This window comes from Melozone crissalis, unplaced genomic scaffold, assembly GCF_028551555.1.
Source record: "Melozone crissalis strain CALT ecotype California unplaced genomic scaffold, PUWL_Pcris_2 ptg000006l_1, whole genome shotgun sequence".
In the NCBI taxonomy this organism is placed as follows: Eukaryota; Metazoa; Chordata; class Aves; order Passeriformes; family Passerellidae; genus Melozone; species Melozone crissalis.
The window spans coordinates 20,124,175-20,143,779 of record NW_026535784.1 but is presented as its reverse complement, the minus strand read 5'-3'; the positions used below and the strand labels follow the sequence as shown (position 1 = coordinate 20,143,779).

Sequence of the window (19,605 nt, the reverse complement as noted above, 5' to 3'; positions counted from 1 at the left end):
TACAAATGGAGTTATTGCTGACTTATGTTGGAGAATTCAGTCCTACTGAGGCTGTTACCACTAGAATGGGCTTGGGAATGGAACGGGGAACTTGATTTCAGCTCCTTCTATTTGTGAACTGGTCTTCACAATTTGTACTCTCTGTCTGGACTAAGTCCAAACACTACATCTGAAGAGATTTAGAGACTTCAAACTGGTTGAGAAAACAGTGTGCTTTGATTCTTCAACTATTTGTGCTATATTTTGAACAATCGTACTGAAATGAGAGGAGAGAGCAACTCATACTTGCTCCAAAGAGACGTTGGTTAGACAGTGAGCACATACTCTCTGACATCTTTTAGGAAACTACTTCAATGCTCTCTGACACCTTTAATAAATTATTTCAATACCTTTAAAAGGTATCTTTTGATGATCACATCTTTGGTTATCAATGATATTGAAAGATGCTGATGGTTCTAATGTAGAAAAGCTTGCTAGAAGGCTTGATCTGTGTCACAGGTTATGAGAAGACCTGTACAGGTATTGTATAAACCACTGGTGCTTTTTTGCCCAATGGCAGATTTACAGACAGCTAGAAAATCCCTCCAATTCGAACACAGAGGAAATGCTAAACTTCATGGCTGCGCTCTGAATGATTACTGATAGACAATATCCTGCACAGCAAAGGGGAACCACCAGTCACAGGATTTTATTTCTTTATTTAATTTTCCTTACGAGCTATTTGTGTTTATTTGTATGATACTTTGCCTTGCTGGCAATCACTAAAGGAATGCCCCTAAAAAAATGAAATGTTAAATGTTTCTAATGTTTCTTTTGTTTCTTTTTCACAACAAACCTTCCAATACCACTGTAATGGAGAAGCAGAGTTTAATGCAAGCTAAGCAAAAGGAGTGGATGAAACTACAGTTTGAGCAAGAACAACATAATAGGGAAAGGAACAAAAATATTTGCAGCAATGTAGAGCTAGGGAAGCCCAGTATTTCTGAAATGTCCAAATTGACAAAAATGATAAGCAATTCTGAATCTCTTTCACACCCCTCCCTCCAGTCTTCATTATTATACTTTCTTCAGTATATTCAGATATTCTGAACCAAACAGTAGGAAGGATTTTTACTTGATATTGCTTCCAGTTGTTTTCATTCCAGAACAGATGAATTATGGAAAAGAAAGTAAAAAACCAGTTGTGTCTCTGAAGCCCAGCACAGAAACAAATTGTATCACTGCTTTGACAAACATGTTAGACTCAGTGAAAACAAAATTGCTTTTTATCTTGCTGTTCTATAATCAGTTTACAGATTGCAGAAACTTATAGAAAAGATAAAATGGTCAAAGACTTGGAGACCCCATAAAACCACATTTGGTGGGGGTTTTTTTGCTCATGTGTGCAAGTCCAGTAGATATTGTTAGTTTAAGTCTCAGGCTTATGATCAACAGGTTGGAAAAGAATTTTAAAATGCATATTTGTAGGTATATTCTTTCATAAGATAATCCTCTTAACCGCTTCTTTCTCAACTGTGTGAGCAAAAATTAATTCTCAAGTGATTAGGAACTTGAGTTATGAGCATTCAAAGACACTACTCCATGATATGAAAATGCTGGAGGCAAATAATAGTCACCTAATAAAACACGAAAATACAGATGCAGAAATATACAGAGAAATAAATCCTTCTTCGTGACTCTAGTTCTTATGCTGTGAAATTAATTTAGGTAATTCTTCTTTTAAAATGAAATCAGAAGTACCATAAAATATCATCCTATCCTGTAGTAATAAATCTGATGGATGTTGCTATAACTGATCATGTTGAAAAGCTCAGGCCTTTAGCAAAAGAAAATAATACTGCTACATAAAATACAACTACAACTCTCCAGCTGACTTAGGAACTGAATCCGACTATCTAGGGTCATAGCCTAAGGACAGCTTTCCTTTCTAGTCCTGGTTCAGGGAAGAACACCACTGCCTTTTACATGATCCCTAACAACTTCATATATGATGTCCTTGATCATTGTCCTGAGCAGTTTGTTGTTACCAGATAACATTTCTTTGCCTGATTCATACTTTTAATGTTTAAGTAAATGTTTAAGTAACTGTGGCCAGGCATTCCTACCTCTTTTGGATACTTTTTTTCAAGTATCTTATTTTTAATATTTTTTTTTGTTTGGAGAGTGCAATATACACACAGTTCTGCTGCTGCTTGTCAACTTTTGTATTCCAACAGATGCAAATACTTGTAGTGGAAAGCAAGGGATAGATCAATGGGTTTTGGAGTATTTTTTGCAACAGATTTTTGTACACTGACAATTTGTTAGCAGCAAACCTCAAATGAAGAAGACTTCAAAGACTGTACAAGAAAAACAAGTGATACCCATTTGGGAACATGGGAAACATAAAGAAACAATGGCTGCAACAGGTAAGGAAGAACAGTTTATAGAATCTTCAGGATAAAATTTGGATTTCTGCACTGTTTTCATTTACCATTTAGTTCACCAAGGGAATCCATTGATATTTTCCATGGAACACCCTAAAGGGAGACAGAAACTGAGTCATAGTATTTTGATTCTATAAAAACTGAATCACAGTATTTTGATTATATTTTTTAAAATGTGTATCTTTGTGTAGAAGTAGCAAGAAAGATAACAGTAAATTTCATAACACTGTTTAATATAATTCTCAGTTGTTGGTACTGTCTGGTTTACAAAATATTTTCTGGAGCAAGGAGGCTATAGAGTAGAGCTGGGAATTTGTTTCAGTTCCAAAGATGATAATATCTGTTCACAATCATGGTAGAGCACTACAGGATTGCTTCTCATCTTTGGGAAGATTTCTATGAATTTTTCTTTCATTCTGTTTGTTTAGCAATGAAGAGTAAAGTGATGCTTTAGATGATTCCATTCCATTTTCCAGTGTTAATACCATGTCCCTAGCCTTTTGTGGACCTTTATATTAATGATAATCACTAAATAAATATAGGAATTTAGGAAGCATTTTTCAAGACAGCATTTCCCCCACCATACTTCAGTCAAAATCCTCCTACTCCAATCCCTAGTTATGCAGCTACCTGAGCAAACAGCTCTAGCACTAGTTATTGAAACACCAGTTCTGGCTTTTTATCATTTCAGATACAGCAAGGGATGAGGACAAGAGACAGGAGCCATGGGACAGAAGAATGCAGAGAGCTCTCTTTGGAAAGGAAATTTTCTTGGCCATCTTCTTCCATCCTGCTAAATACAGACAATAAAACACGGTGTAAAATAAAATTAAATTAAAAAAATTAAAGTTAAATTACATTTTGTATTTCTCTTTAGATTATATTATGCTTACAGGTATCTAGACAGTAGACATTTAATCTGTTAGCAGACAGACAAAAAAACAATTGTTTTGTATTTAATTTTTAATGTTTAATCTCTTCTGAGATATTTAATTGCTCAGACACCATCTTTAATGAAAAATGCAGTTATTTTAAAAAATTTGATTGTACTATGACATTATATACAATACACCATCTACTTTTTATATTTCAGTCTGGCCTACTCTGGGCACATTATTATCCTAATATTTACATATTTCTTCCTGCTGATCCTTTCTGAAATACATTTCACTGATCCTCTGATACAATTTTATCACTTGACTCTGAACTCAAATTGTCAGTAAGACTGTCTGGGTATATCACAACTACGAAGAAACTGAGAAATTGCCCATGTCTGCTATCAAGGTATTATATCACTCCCTGCTAAGCTGAGAAACATACTCTAGCTTGATGCTAGAATCCACTTTAGGGACACATACTGCACACCCTCACCAACTCATAAACATGCTGGAGAGAAGATGACTATTTTGGTTTTGTTTGTTTTTAAGCAGTGTTCTTGACCTGGGTCTAAGGTATGCCTCACTGTCTGCATTGAAGGCTCATACACTATTTGCTTTTCTTGCTTCCAGTGCCCATTTCAAAATGTCAGTGTTCTCCCTGGAACCAGACAAAAACTATGGAATGCCATCTAAATGACTCTCAAAGTGCAGGCTAATTTCAGCAGCTCCTTTTAAGTAAACTCTAGCTGGGTATCTTCCTAAAACATACCAGAAGTCCCCCTTCACATCTGCCACGCAGGTGCTCTGTTGCTCACATCTACGACAATGAATGAGACACCCTGTGACCCTTCAGCTTTGCTGCCCCTTTGTGCGTATCTCATGTGTCAGAAGATATTGAATATAGAAAAAAAAAAGGTTTGTGGATAGCCTACTGTTGCATATTTGTTGCTGGGCTTGCAAGGGTTCCTCAGGGGTGAAGAGATAGACGAGAATCTTGACTTCATGATCAGAAGGCTGGATTTATTATTTTATGATATATATTACATTAAGACTATACTAACAGGAATAGAGAGAGAAGTTCAGAAGCTGCTAAGCTAAGAATAGAAAAGGAATGAATCAACAAAGGAGCTCTCTCTGATTCTGTCCCAGAGAGAGCTTGTCTTTGATTGGCCCTCAATTGTAAACATGCAACATGGACCAATCACAGGTGCACCTGTTACATTCCACAGCAGCAGATAACCATTGTTTACATTCTTTCTCTGCGGCCTCAGCTTCCCAGAAGAGGGAAAAATCCTAAAGAAAGGATTTCCATGAAAAGATGTCTGTGACACATATTTAATGGAAAACTGAACACTGAGAAAATAAGCTGGATTGCTGACACTAAAAAATGTGTTTACTTATCTTATTGTAATACATTTTCACTCAGTCTTGCATGAAAATTCATTCTTGGCACTGATGTGGAAAGCAATATAGAAGTTGCCTATCTTCTAGAATTCATACTGTGGAAAATACACTCTCTCCAGGAATTTGATTGTTTCAGGTCTGCAATAATGCCCAGGCTGAGTAGTCAAAGCTTTTTATCTACATCCTTATCTCAAAGATGTTGATTCCAAACTTACTTCAGAGTACCTAAGAACTTGTTGAGAAATAATTTATTTCTCAACAGCAAAGTATCTTCAACCTGTTTATTCCTAGTTGTTTTCACAAACAAATTTAATATATATTATTTTCCAGGATGACAACCAGAAAGTTGATTGAATGCAGGAAGTCATGTACTAAAATAAACAGGTTGAGCTATATTTAGGTAAGATTGCTTGGATGTAAGAACAGGCATGACAACAGAATTAATAAAATATTGTTTATAGTATAAAAAAACCAGTAGGGCTCTGCTGTAAGGAACAAAATTACAGAGAAATGAGGAGGTTTGGGAATGATATACTGAACTGCAATTACTTTCCATCCAACATCTGAAAGACACTTTGTTCTGGAATACATACATATACAGAAGTTGGCTTTTGAAACTACACTTTGCTTGTCCTCTTTCTTTCATCTGAATATGACTCATCCAATACAGACTAGTTACTACCAACTTATGATAGTACTGGTGAACAAGAGTTCTGATCTAATGTCAATGTGTAGTGAAAAGTACAACTCTGAAATGGACTATGATGTGTAATGGCTTCACACATCAGTTGTTAAGTTTTCTCAGCAACATCTGAAAATACACCTAGGAAGCAGCAACAGAGCCAAGCATGCCCTTTCCATACTGCCTAAGGCAGATCCTTGCATAGGCTGGTACTTGCAATGGCATATGATGTTTTATTAACTTGAAAGTAATGACCATTGATTTTAAAGATACCACATCAGAGAAAAAACTTGAGGGGAAAAAAGCACTAATTAATGTAAAACAAAGGAGAAAAATGACTGCTTTCCTTTTGTGAAAGGAGCAGATGTTTATATGTGATACAAAAGTCATAAAATAAACAGATGAGAAATAATGTCTTGGAGTCAAGGACCCTGACTGAGATAGGGAAGGACTGCTCAACAATGTTCTGATTTCAGACTGGCTTGGAGTAAGAACAGTAAATACACAATGAAAGGTAGGATTCTCCTCACTTAGTGTATGGACTAGGTTAGATAACTTCTCTCATTTCACACTTTACCCTTAACAAATGTAACAGGTTTTGACAGGGATCTAAATATCTTGTCATTCTTAGGTCCTGTCATTCATTCATTATCTTTAAGCAGCTATAACACCAGTTCACTCAGTTATAGGGACTTGTCAAGTGCACAAAAATTTCCAATTGGCACTTATCAGCCATATTAACTTGTGTTGCCTTTGATTGGTCTTTCTTATAGAGACATGGCCAAAAGAATGAGTCTAAGAAGCAATTTTATGCACCAAACCACACTAATATCCATACAGTTTTCAGAGGCCTTTACATTACTTCTGCAATTGGTCTGGTAATGTGATAATGCTTGAATCCCAAGACTAAGAATTGCTAAGTGAAAAAGTGCTCCTTGCTTTGAACTTAAGGAGTAACACATTATAAAGCAGGGAAAAAAAAATCTTTGTCAAGGTCTCATACTGCCTAACTTTAGCCTCCTAACCTTAAAGAAATATCAGCACAGACTTTGTGTGATAGAATTAATAAAGAATGAGATTAGGATACTTCAAAAATATAACCTGCATTTCCTCTCTGGTGAGTAGACTGCTAAAAACTGAAGATATTTGGCACTATTGCTCTCAATTCTCATTCCAGCACATCAGTAACAGTATTTCCGAATTGAAGTACTTGCCCTCCTCATCTACCCAGGAACTAAAACTAGGTATCCACACACTTTTACCCCTGGGATGGCTGACTTTAAAAGTGCTAGTCCCAGCATAAGACACAACTTACCAAGAGGCCAAAGGGCTGCAGCTACAATGCAGAGTTGTCTAAAAGCACATTGGGCCTGGCACTGACAGAGCACCCAGTGAAGTGAGTGTCCACTCTAGAAATAAGAATGGCAGGTCTGGGAAGAGTATTTTCAGCTGTCAGCCACACACTTTGTATGAAGGTTATTGTTTCTTAGGGTGCACTAAAAATCCTTCACAAATACTTAAAGAAAAATGTCCTTTCCACAGAGGGGAATTTCTGCTTGTGCTAACTGCCCTGGTAAGTGTGTGGGACAAAAAGCAGAATTTGTGCCAGTCTTTATTGTTTCTTCCTCCCCACATGCCAGCCTTGCAATATCTTGCAAAAGACAATATGAGGACTGAGTGATAAATTTGAAAAATTGCCACCTCCCTAATGATTAGCAAACCCCTCTGCTTTTGCATGTTGTTATCACATTCCAAAAACTGGGAAAATAATGTACTGAAATTAAGTAAGGTTAAATAGCCTTCCTAACAGAATAATCATGCAAGTTGCTTACCTGCTCTGTTAATCACAAGAAATAGGCATTTAGTGGCATCAAACACGAAACAGAAAGAAAGAGAAAGCTTCATATTTTGATGTCTGATTCTTCTGACAAATGACTATCATTATTGTCTTCTCCTGTGAAACCATCTGCAAACAACATATTCTTAAATATTAGAGTGAATATGTAAGCTAAATAAATAATGAATACACGAAGATTCCCCAAGGCAGCGCAGAATCGTACGTGCTTTGAAAGCTAATGCTGACGAAGTATGCATGATGCTGTGTGGTATTCAGAAGCTTCTCTTTATTCTTACATTCACTGTGTTCATCTGGAAACCTACTGCACTGGGCACAGTACTGTGATGAGTGGAGTTAAATTCACAGTTGCCTCTTGATATATCACAATATGTCATTCAGCAATACCACTGAGGAAAATGTAATTACTATGCAACATCTTGTGCTTTCTTGGGATTGCTCACTAGGTAAGTAAGAAATAAATTCCTGTCATAAGCCATGATGCTGTGTTGAAATAACTGGTCACAGGGGATATATTCTTTTTTAGCTGCAGGCTGTATGCCTTTTCTTTCCACCTGAGTGTGCAGAAACTTGCTCACTGTTCAAATGAATGCTCATACAATGCATTTATTTCCCATAGTATCCCTGAAAGGTAGAAATCTTAACAGAGAAGCAACTGAGGGCCAGAAAAATTAAAACAAACAAACCAATCAAAAAAATCCATGTAAGGACAGAAATTTACAGTTTGGTTCCACTTGATATCTCTCCCCTGAGATTCCTTCCTTCCATAAAGCAAATAACATATAAATCCTGTAGGCACTGATCTCCTGCTGAACACTAGAATGAAATCTGACACTGGCCTCCAAAATACCTTCTGAGCATGACCCACCTGAATCACCACCCTTTTCTTTGGAATAAGGACCTCCACTCACAGCTTTTTCTGCTATTACAATGACTGTTGTGATTACCAGGAGGAAGAGGCATTAACACCCACATATTTTCCTAATTTCAGTAAAAAATTCAAAGCTTCTATTATGGATCTATTTTGATTTCTTCATTTTAAAGTCAAATATGCAAATAAAATCAAAGGTACCTACAAAGAACAGAAGAGATTCCCACTTGTGACTTCTAAAACTTGCATGCCATTCTGATAATGTGGTGTGGGTGTGAATAATAAAAAAGAAGATGCATAGGTAGTTGTTCAAGTTCATTGTCTTTTCACTGGATCTGGCTCAGCATAGACTAAGGAGTCTGAGGTCTCTGATTACTCTTGCAAAGACCTGATAGCTTCTCATACCAATGTTTAAATTATACCATCATAGAATGGTTATGGGTGGAAGGGACAACATCACCTAGCTCCAACCTCCGTGCCATGGACAGGGACAGCCTTCACTAGAGCAGGGTGCTCAGAGCCCCAGCCAACCTGGCCTTGGACACTTCCAGGGATGGGGCAGCCACAACTTCTGGGCCCCCTGTTCCAGTGCCTCACCACCCTCACAGTAAAGAATGTCTTCCTGATATCCAATCTAAACCTATTATCTTTTTGTTTAAAGCCATCAACCATTGTCCTGTCACTACATGCCCTTGTAAAAAGACCCCCTCCATCTTTCTTGTAGGCTGCTTCAGGGACTGGAAGGCTGCAATTAGGTTACCCCTGGTGTCTTCTCCAGGCTGAACAATCCCAATTCTTCATATAAGAGCTGCTCCATCCCTCTAACCATCTTGGTGGCCTCCTGTGAACTTGCTTCAATGAATTCATGTTCTTCCTGTGCTGGGGACCCCAGAGCTGGACACAACACCCCCGGTGGGGTCTCACCAGAGCAGAGCAGAGCAGAGCAGAGGGGCAGAATCCCCTCCCTCCCCTGCTGCCCACACTGCTCTGGATGCAGCCCAGACACATTTGGCTCAGGGGTTTGAGTGCACAGGGCTGGGTCAAGTCCAGCCTGTCACCAAACAGCACCCCCAAATCCTTCTCAACAAGGCTGCTCTTCATGTGCTCATCCCCCACCCTGTGTTGATACTGAGGACTGCTCCAACCCTTAATTTAAACACTAAGCTAGGATGCAGGAAAATAGTAAAAATGCTTCAAAAAAAACCCAAGCTGTCTGCAAACCAAGACTCTGCAATGACAGAGAATATATTCCCACAAGGGTAACAGACTTGTTTTTTTTCTCAATTGCACATTTTCATTCTTTTTTGCATTTTGCTTCTCAGAAGCATCATCTGAGAAGCAAAATTAAGCTTTCTAAAAGTTTTTTCTGGATGTCTGTGTGTTCAGAGCAGTTTGTTTTGAGTTTACACATTACTGGCAAAATTTTTTCCAAGAAAATGCAGTTACAGCAGGAAAGTATAATCATCTTAAGTAAGGTTTGTTTGACTCAATACTGATGCAATTTCACTGGTTTTCAGAGGAACCTAACCAATGAACAAGGTGAGCCAAGCATATCAATGCTCCACATACTCCAGAGAAGCCATTTGGAGCTGATATTCCGAAGGGGAAGAACAGCTAATAAATGGGAACAATCTTTTCCCCTACCAAGACATTAAATATATTTTTCTTAACTCAAGAGCACACAGATAAATATAAATCTTAGCTAATAAAGTATTTCAACCAAAGTGTATTGGTTCAAAATTGCATTTGACTTGCTGTTGCATAAAGTTTGTCCAGCTTCTTGCTCCAGAGTTCTTGAATATTGCAACATGTTGTACTGATCACTTCTGTTTACTGGAAGTTACATGAAATACTGACTTTCCATTTTTTTGGACTAAAAATTGCAAAATTATGCATACTAATGAGTTTAACAGATTCACAATGTTTTAAGTACAGAGCTCCATATTTTTAAATTCCTTTCCATAACAGTGTGCTGAATTCTTCATTACTGTAATCACTTAGATGAGAAAATACCAGCACAACAATTGCTTTATCGCAAGTTCCTTCTAGCCCCACATACATCCTCGGAAAAAACCCCAAAAAACTATGCAATTCATAAAAAATGTTGCCTGCATTGCAAGAGGTTCTAAATAGAAAAAATATAAAACTACAAAAAATAATCTACCACAGTATTACTGTTTCAAATCTGTTGGAAAGAATTAGCCATCTGTCACGACAGCAGCTTGACCTGATGGGCCCTGCAGAGCAGCAGTGAGATCAGCAGGGTCCCTGCTGAGCCAGCAGTCCTTTCCTGCCCAGTCAGGCCCTGATGCTGTTCCCTGGCACAACAGGCTGTCCTCAGCAACACCACTTCCACTTACTTGTTCTCTGTGATCTGGAGCACCACTGTTGTCTGGATTTCCAAACAGCAACTGTGCAAAAGTCATTGAAACCATGAGGTTCCACAATAAACCCAGGTAATAAGCTTGCCTGAGTTATATGTCAGAATCATCTGCAGATTAATATTTAACTTCAAAATTTACAGGTGGCCGTCAATCCCATGTTTTGTTCCCTTCATAGGAAACCAGAGACAAAACTGCACTGCCTATGAAATGTGCTAATGTGAATGAAGCCTCCAAACCTCATCCATTTCCCTCCTTGACCAGTGTATTATTTTGATCAGTTAATGGTTTACAAAAAAACACTGATTAAGGAAAGGATAAATCATAACAAAGAACAGAGGATGGGAGGGTATAATTCCAGTCTCGGTTACTCTCTCATGCTGTTTGAAGAGCAACAACACAGAAAATTAAAAAGAAATAAAGGTTTAAAAATTATGTAACCTGGAGAGCTGAACTGCTCCTGCAAGCTGCTGAGTAAACTGTGGAGTTGGTGCAGATATTATGTACTTCATTTTAGTGGTGTAAGAAATTTTATCGGTGAGCATATTCATTGAAAACACGGGACTACCAGCATCTAGGCCACTTGGATGGGACAGCAGTGCACTGCAGTAATTACGGCTTGCAGAAGCTTCTGAGACACACAAGCACAAACACATCTACACGCCATTGACTTCTACTCATGTTACTTCAGTTACACTTACGAGGCTCTTGAGGTTAAAATTATGCTACAAAATTAAATGAATTCCTCTTTTAATATGATTAAGATCCTGCATAATATTTAGACACCATTTATGTGTTTCAACAGTTTTAACTTTGCTAACTCTTTAGTTCTTTCTACAGGCAATTAAAAAAGACATGACTGAAATTCTTCTATCTCAGTCAAATGGATTGATGAGTTTTAATGGAGAACATTTATTCCAACCTTTAATTAAGTTTGGCAGTCTGAAATCATTAATCTATGCTTTGAAACTATGCACTGTAACATGAGCATTTAAAACCATACAAGTCAATCTTGTTATAAGGTGGATGTCTGAGTGATAATGCAGCTTTCTAGAAGCTGCCTTTGAATCTTTCAAATTTCCTTTCCTTAGTTCATGACATAAACCAATAAGGATTTGCCCCAACAGGGGATGAAACCAACCCCAGTGTGACACTGCTTTGGCCAAAAGCAACCATTTAATCTTGCAAGGTTATTGTAAAAGTCAATAGGCAAGAAATCTGATCTACATTTCCCATCCCACGTAAACCTTAACACAGTTATTGCTTAAAGAAAGAATCAACTGCATTATCTGGTGTTATTCTGCTGGATTATTCAGTGACTCCTACGACCAATTTCCTTGTGAGTGTATTTGCAGTAGTTTAGCCTTTGGGATGGAAATAATTTCATTTTAATATGTTTTTTGGAGCACTGCCAGAGTTACAGGCATTTTCTATGTGAGACAATTCTACAAGCATGAAAGTGCATACCTTGAGATTCTGGGTTCTCTTTCTAGAAGAAAATAAGGAGTCTCAAAGAGCATTAAAGTATAAAATCTTTCTAGTGGCCATCTTGGCTACTTGTCAACATCTGCCAGAAGACCTTATAGTTATTTTTTTGGCCTTTACTGATGCTTTAAAGTCCAGCACCCTCAAGAGGGATGAGAGAGAAAAAACTACTGAGAATTCTCCCAAGCAGCTGCTGTTTAGAATACAGTGATCAACAAAACACATTGGTTGGGGATACCTTTAAATAAAGCCAATCTCTGGGCTTGATTTAACAGTTTGAGCTGCTGTCTCAGAATACCTGGAATCCTGTGAACAGGAACAGGTCTTTCTGGTAATAGCTTTTCAGGTTGTCACTGTTCCTCCACTGAGGTTCTCCCCCCTTTTCCAACCTCAGGGTGAGCTAGTGGAGTGAGTGTTCCCTCTCTTGGTTGCACAGCTTCAGCTTCAGGTCTGTACTAAGCTGCAGTTGGTAGATAATTAATTATTATGGCCTAGAGGAGGTATGGAACTTTTCAAGCAATATAGTACAAAGTAAAGCTGATTAAAAAAAAAAAAAAAAAAAGACTATGTTTTGCAGGCATTTGAAATGCATGCCTTGGATTTCCTTATGAAGAATTCTTAGTTTGGAAGGTTCTGATACTCTCTTTCAGAAGTCAGACATAAAATCCAAAATCAGAAGTAAATGGGAAATGCAATTGTGGAAAACGTGAAAGCTTTTAATTAACCACTTGTCCTGTCCTGCACAAAAAAAAAGAAACATTAAATTTAATTTTATGGATTTATTTTTCATTTTTTAGAAAAAAGTTAATTTAGGAGAATAGGTCTTTTTGAGTTAATAATTTGTGTTCCATTACTACACAACGACTTGGCACTGTGAATGTTTCCAAAGGTTTGTACCACTGAACTGTAGGACTTGTGCACAATAACAGATCCCCAGCTGGATGTTTCCAGCAGTCACAGCACAACCATGTTGTCTGATGCACGTACACTAAACAGGCAGTGCCAGGGAAATCCTTTCATTTTCCCTTCCACACAACTAAAAAGCCTATCTCTTTACAGGCATACCCCTTATTTAATGAAATCCTACACATCTCAAACTGGGTGCTAAAGGTTCCACTACTAAAGGAGAGGGTGTCACCCCTTTAATTTCATAGGCACCATTACGATATGATTAACTCTCTATTGCGGGAGTCAGGAAAGTTGCATTTGAGGGGAACTGTGAGTTTAACATTAGACAAAAGAAATACATATTTTCTAAAGGGCATTCACAGCTAGGTTGTCTAAGCCTTGAAATCAGAAAAGTATTGTACCTGTCAGCCTAAAGGAAAATGTAGACTACAGCTTATATCAACCCTGAAGATGGTCTCAATTTTGTTTGAGATTTAAAAAAATATGATATATCAGATTTCTGGATCATATGAGACAACATTCACACTATTGCTTTATAAGTTTTGCTTGTTTATCAATTTTGTTGAACAAATGCTTATTCTTGTCAAATCAAAAACAATCCAACAAAACATCCACTAACAGTGACCCAGTCATTTAACCTCAAGCTGCCCATTTCTACATTCATTCCACATTTCACTCTCTAATATAATTACTCCTGTTTGGAATAGACAGTGATGAAATGATCTGGCCTTTATGTAATATTACTTGATTAGTTTTTCCATATTTGCTGAAAAAAAATAAAATCAGTTACTGAACATTCTTATTAATATTGAAGTGTCTCCTCATCTCCTTCATGCTCTTTAGGACTGTTGCTATATAACAAAAAAGTATTTCTCCTTTCTTTTTCTGCACTACTGCTAAGTAAATTTTCATTAATAATTATTAGGCTTTATAACTTTTCAGAAAAAAAAATAGTTTAATCTAATTAGTTTAATATTAACATCTTCTGGTAAATATATTTAGACCAAGGACCATTTATTATCATTTGTGTTTCCACACTGGCTGGGGCTAAAGGAATTTTTGACATTTTAGTTCTATATAAACCAGGCTTATGATTACAAAAAATGAGACTTAGCTGCTGTGATGCAAAGAGCATGAGATGGGGCTCATAATGCCAATTTGGTTCCCCGGACTTATCTCCTATGTTGAGATTCACAACAGCCACCATACTAAATTCTCAGATACCTAATTAAGACAGGAAGGAGGAATACGATGTGTGAAATTCTGGCTACTCCAGTAAACACAGCTTAAGTCTTTCTCAATCTGCAAAAAGTGTCTTAAGATAACCTCCATCCATGTACATAAAGTCCTACCATTTCTGGAGCTGGGATCTAATGTACGAGCAGTGGCCTGCCAGGATTAATGGTCAAACTTTCAGTGCCTTGGTTCTAAGCATTACCCAGCTCAAGTGTTAAAGCCCACAGATTCAGATCCTCTTGGCTAAACATCTACCACTGTAGGATGCCACAGCCACCTGGGCTAACATCAACCCTAAAGTAAGGGGAAGGCCTTTGCTCTTCTAGGCCCTGGATGCATATATATACACACATACATTTATGTTTATGCAGTTGCTTATTTAATTATCCACTTTACAAAAAGTATACAAAAAGTCAGTGGTTTAAGCTATATAAATTCTTTCAAATTTATAAAAGACATTACCCAACAGTTTGGAATGTTAAATAAACTAATCTTTGCAAGATTTGTGGCTCATTTGGGAGATCAGATAAATGTAAGAGCCTTGAATACAATTTTAGAGAAGCTAAAGAATTATACATTCTTTCCATGATTTTATTTACCTCTTTTTGCTGAGACATGAAACTTTCAGTCTGTGATCACAGAAATTATATCACCATCAGTGTAAGATCAGTATGGTAGGTCAGGAACAGTGTTCCAAATTTAAAATAAAGGGATTTTTTCCTTTTTTTTTCTTTCCTCTTTGGCATCTTTTTATAACTACTCTATAAAAGGTTTTTTATCATATACATTTTTTAAAACTTTAGGAGATGTACATGACATCTTTTGCTCATTATAAAGTTTTGAACACCTTTACTTCAGGAAGGAACACATTTTAGAGAAAATTACAACATGTACAGCATGTCAATTTTTTTTGAGTCCAGTTACTTCTCTTGACTGTTTCTTAGTAGATAAATACATTATTAGTTTGCTTGCCCTGAAGCATGACACTAATTACTGCCAATCATTCTGCCCATGTTTATTCTTGATGTACAAGCAGCACCTTCTGCCAACCACATAAAGGCATCAGAGTGAACCAGACATCACAGCAGCTTAATAGATCTAGTCATAGCATGGTTTTAATGAACTCTATATTCATGTAAATGTCTATTATACTTATGGAGCTCTGTCATGAATGAAAATTAGCTCAACAGTCATTAACTGAGACAAGGAGAAAGGTCATCATGTGCCTTTGGAAGGTAATGCTTGCACTTACCACAGCAAGGCTGTGAAAATCAGATGGAAAACTGAACTAAAACTTATCTCATGGTACATTAGGGAGGAAGCATGGTTAGAAACAGGCAATGGTAACTAGGATGTTTACATTCTACTTCTCCTGCTTGTTTGTTGTATGACAAGCTCTTCAGATTATTACCTGCCAAAATCAACATAAGACAACATATCTGATGTCATATGGGAGAGTTGTAAGAATGAGCATTTCAATTAATCTTTCTGTAAAAGCTGGTATGGCAGTTCACCACAGTATTATTGAACTACCAAGCAGGTATAAAATAATGCTATTTAATGAGCTGAGGACTGAGTAGTAAGGGAGAAAAACTAAAACAGTTGACTTCAAGACTGTGCAAGTCTTGCTTCATTAACTGAGTAAAGTATTTTACAATAGTCTCACAGATTAGAGCAAGCCACTTCAACCAGCCAAGCTGCTGGAACAGACAACTACTATTGGTGCTTGCAGAATTCAAAATAATTCTATTGCCTATATCTCAACTTTTTACCCAAGGACTGGATGTACTTGGACATACAAATCACCCCATTGACATGGCAGACAGTCTACATGACCATGTCCCACCCAACACACCAAAGGAGAGCACCTCCTCTCTCTCTCTCTCCCCCTCTCTCTCTCTATATATATAATATTTACTCTTATTTATGCATTGAGACTGGAACACAAAATAACTCTGTGGGCACCATGACTGGAAATGTGTGCCTCTATCACTCTAGACATAAGTTTTCATTTTCCTGAGCAAAGCCAAGGGATAAGACAATTCCCTCCAATACTGCTAGGATGAGACTGATTGAACTCTGGTGGATCCAACCAGACTCTCTTGTCAGGAGGACCTCACATGATGTACTGCCCTCCTTACTCGTATGCCTTCAGCAACAAAACTGCCCTATTGCCAGAGGACACTATAAACTTAAATCTTCTGAAAAACATTTCTGGCTCTGAAGCCACAGAACCGTAGTTTTTACTAAATAAATTTTAAAAAATCTATAAGACAGAGTTTAAAGGAAAAGAAGATTAATGACTTACATGTGACTGCAACATTAAGCATCTCAAGGCTATGATTTCTCAGAAATAAAAAAAAGTACCAGAAGAAAGCATTATTTTACTAGGTAAAAAACCTTTTCTTCTTATGCCAAGGTATCAACCACCTTGTTTTTGCAATGATGGATGAAATTACTGATCACTGTCCAAAACCAGGCAGACAATCTCTAGCAATACAATAAAGACCTTGCAACACAGAACACCAGATATGGGTATGTACAGGTAGCACTTGTGATATCAAAGCCCTTTTAAACTGATTCAGAATGGAAACTCCATATTTTGCATTCAGGAATGGCTACAGCTACAGCTGGGACCAATTGCTTCCTTCCACTGTGAGATGTGGCATTTTATGAAATGAAAACATTTTCTTACTTTTTGACCAGTTTTAGTCAAGCTGCCCCCTACACACAGTTATTATACAAAAAATTCATTTAGCATGTAACTTCTCTTTCCCAGAGGCTGTTCAAGTGCTGAAACAGAGAGGAAAGCTTTGATAGGTACAGGAGGCAACTAAGAAATGCTGTGAGCTGGTGACAATTAATGACAATTAATGCCCTGTAAGATTGCCACTGGAAACTGTCACATCCACCCCCTACAGATTAACAGTATTTCAGGTGTTGAGAGTTTACAAGATAAGTTTTGGACTTTTCAGAACAGGTGTTTTTGTGTTTTGCTCCGTTTGGCTTTTTCCAGATGTGAAAGCAGCAATCCCACTACAGTGTCACAGAAATAGCTTGGAGTTGGAGTAGATTTGTTCTTTGACTATTTTGATAAGATCTGTGTTCTGTTTCCTCTGCCTTATTTGTGTGGTCTGCACCATGCTCCTCCCTGAAAATACAATACAGGAACAGGAAGACCAGGAGCTGAAACTTGCAAAATGCTGTCTTTGTCTGCAGACCTTGGTATGCTATACACAACATGACAAATTCTGTTTCCTCCTCACTCTACCACGCATATTCATAAGCAAATAAAACAGTAGCACACAAACAGAACCTGTGATACATATAACAAACAACAGAAAAAAAACCTAAAAATGAAAACAAAACAAAACAAAATCAATTAAGAGATTGTTTGCATGGCAGCTATTAACTAATACACCAAGGAAGAAATCCCCACCTTTGGGTAAATTACTTCAAACAGGCAAATATCACCCAGTGAAATAAACAGCTGATCAGGATGGAAATGTAAAGTTTATAAGCTTCTTTTAACTAAGTAGGTGTTCCCTTATGTACAGAAAACAACTGAGATTTTCAAGTGAGATCAAACACAAGAAAAGAGAGTGAGAGCAAAATGCCCATGATGCTGACTAATTCAACATGATTTTGTACAACGTTCAAACTTGCAACTGATTCATTGTCTTCTTCTGGGAAAAGGCTGTCAAATGAGGCTGGCACTAAAGTCACATTTTTGCTCTTTAAACCTGCTTGCCTATTAGCATTCCTTCCTGCAGGAGAACTGAAATCCAACGCAGTATGTTTCACACCTGTAGCTACGAGACTTCTGCTTTTGATAGCAGGAAGCATCCTTATGTACTTATTCTGCAGCGTTGTTATTTTTTCCCCTTCTACAAGAAAGAGAGCATTTTCTAGAAGTCCTTATTTTCTCTTTGCACCTTTTACTCAAGGCTACTAGCATGCAAAGTGAACTGTCTAACTCTTTGAATAATTTAACATGAAAACACGCACATCTGGCCATCTGCTGCTACAGTTCAAGAAACTCCAGCATTTCCGACGGCAGCTGCTAACTACGCAAAGGGCAAACCAGGGCAAGAGGGACGCAGAACCTCAACCCTGCAGCAGGTATTCTGACCGGGACAGGGAGCTCTTCTGAAGTGCCACCACAGGCATGCCAACATCATCCCAAAAACGTAAATAACTTTTCCTAGCAACTGCGACGTGCTCGGTTATTTTGTGGCAATCGCAGTGGCTCGGCACGTGCATCCCCGCGCAGCCGGGCTCCCGGTCGCTGGTACCGCGGGGCGCCGTGGGCTCCGGCCCAAGGGTCACTCACCATGTTGACTTCCGAGACCACGTCGATGCTGGCGATCTCTATCCGCATGCCCACATCCACGGGCGGACCTGCGGGGGAAGCGGGAGGCGGCGTTAGCGCACCTGGGGGACCGGGGCGCGGGTGGGGGGCCGCGGTCGCCTCACCTCCGAAGTCCGGGCGGAGGCGGATGTCGTAGCCTTGGAGCAGCCTGTCCACAGTCTCCTTCACGTAGGACATGTTGCTGGGCCCGTCGGCGCTGCGGGAAAAAGCACAAGTGGGTTAAGGAGGCGGCCGGGCGGCCCCGCGCCCGCCTGTCTCCCTCTCTCCGTCCGTCCGCAGCCCGGCGGCGCTCACCTGCGCGCCGCGCACGCCACGGCCAGCGCCAGCGGCAGCAACAGCGCCCGCGGGCCGGCCCGCCTCGCAGCCGCCCCCATCCCGGCCGCCGCCTCACGGGGGATGAGCCGCGGTCTGGAACTTGGTGCAGACCGGCGGGGAGAGCCAATTCCCGACAGCGGGACGCATGCGCGGAGCGGAGCGCCACGGCCCCGGGGCGCCCCTCTGCCCGCCCCGGCCGCCCGGGCCCGGCCGGGCCGCGCCCGCCGCGGGCTGCTGAGGGTACCTGTGGCGCCGCAACAGGTACCGCGGCAGCCGTGAGGGCGGCGGCGCCCCGCGGCTGGCGGGGCACAGCGGGACCCGAACCCCCGAGATGCCGAGGGGAAGGGGCTGCCACCGCCGGGCGCAATCCCCCGCTGGAGCGCCGGCTTCCCGTCAAGAGACAGTGAATGATTGTTGAGGGAGCTTCGGCGTGAAAATTCCCCTCGATGTTATGTTAGCCGTGAAGTGAAAGAGGCACGGCCATTCGGACAGCAATGGCACGTTTTGCTGCAGGTCGCCTTTTGCCGAGCGGCGGAGGCTTGAGGGCAGCGGAGCGCTCGGCGCTCCCGCAGCGGTACCCGCGGTGCCCCGGGAAACTGATCTGGAGTTCAAGTGTTTTAACCGATGTAACTGATCTTGCGTTACAACTTCCTCTTTTTTAAAGACTCTCGGAATGGATGCTCTAATGTAACCTGACCTTTCCTGTGCATCATTACACAGTGACTGATCGGAGCCCTGAGAATAGTTCATGACTTTGCCGGTGCCGCTCGCTTTCACTGCACCGTAGCGCA

At 39.6% G+C, this 19,605-nt stretch overlaps 1 protein-coding gene across 1 annotated transcript in view; it reads right to left on the bottom strand.

The window, feature by feature from the left end:
- Positions 1–18,712, bottom strand: part of GABRB1 (gamma-aminobutyric acid type A receptor subunit beta1) — a 108,728-nt gene extending 90,016 nt beyond the window's left edge. Inside the window, exons 1-2 of the mRNA XM_054291086.1 lie at positions 18,604–18,712; positions 18,461–18,528 (exon numbers count right to left, since the gene is read on the bottom strand). Coding sequence (XP_054147061.1) covers positions 18,461–18,528; positions 18,604–18,676 — 141 coding nt within the window. The 5' untranslated portion in view covers positions 18,677–18,712. The remainder of the gene's footprint in view (positions 1–18,460; positions 18,529–18,603) is intronic.
- Positions 18,713–19,605: the final 893 nt, after the last annotated feature.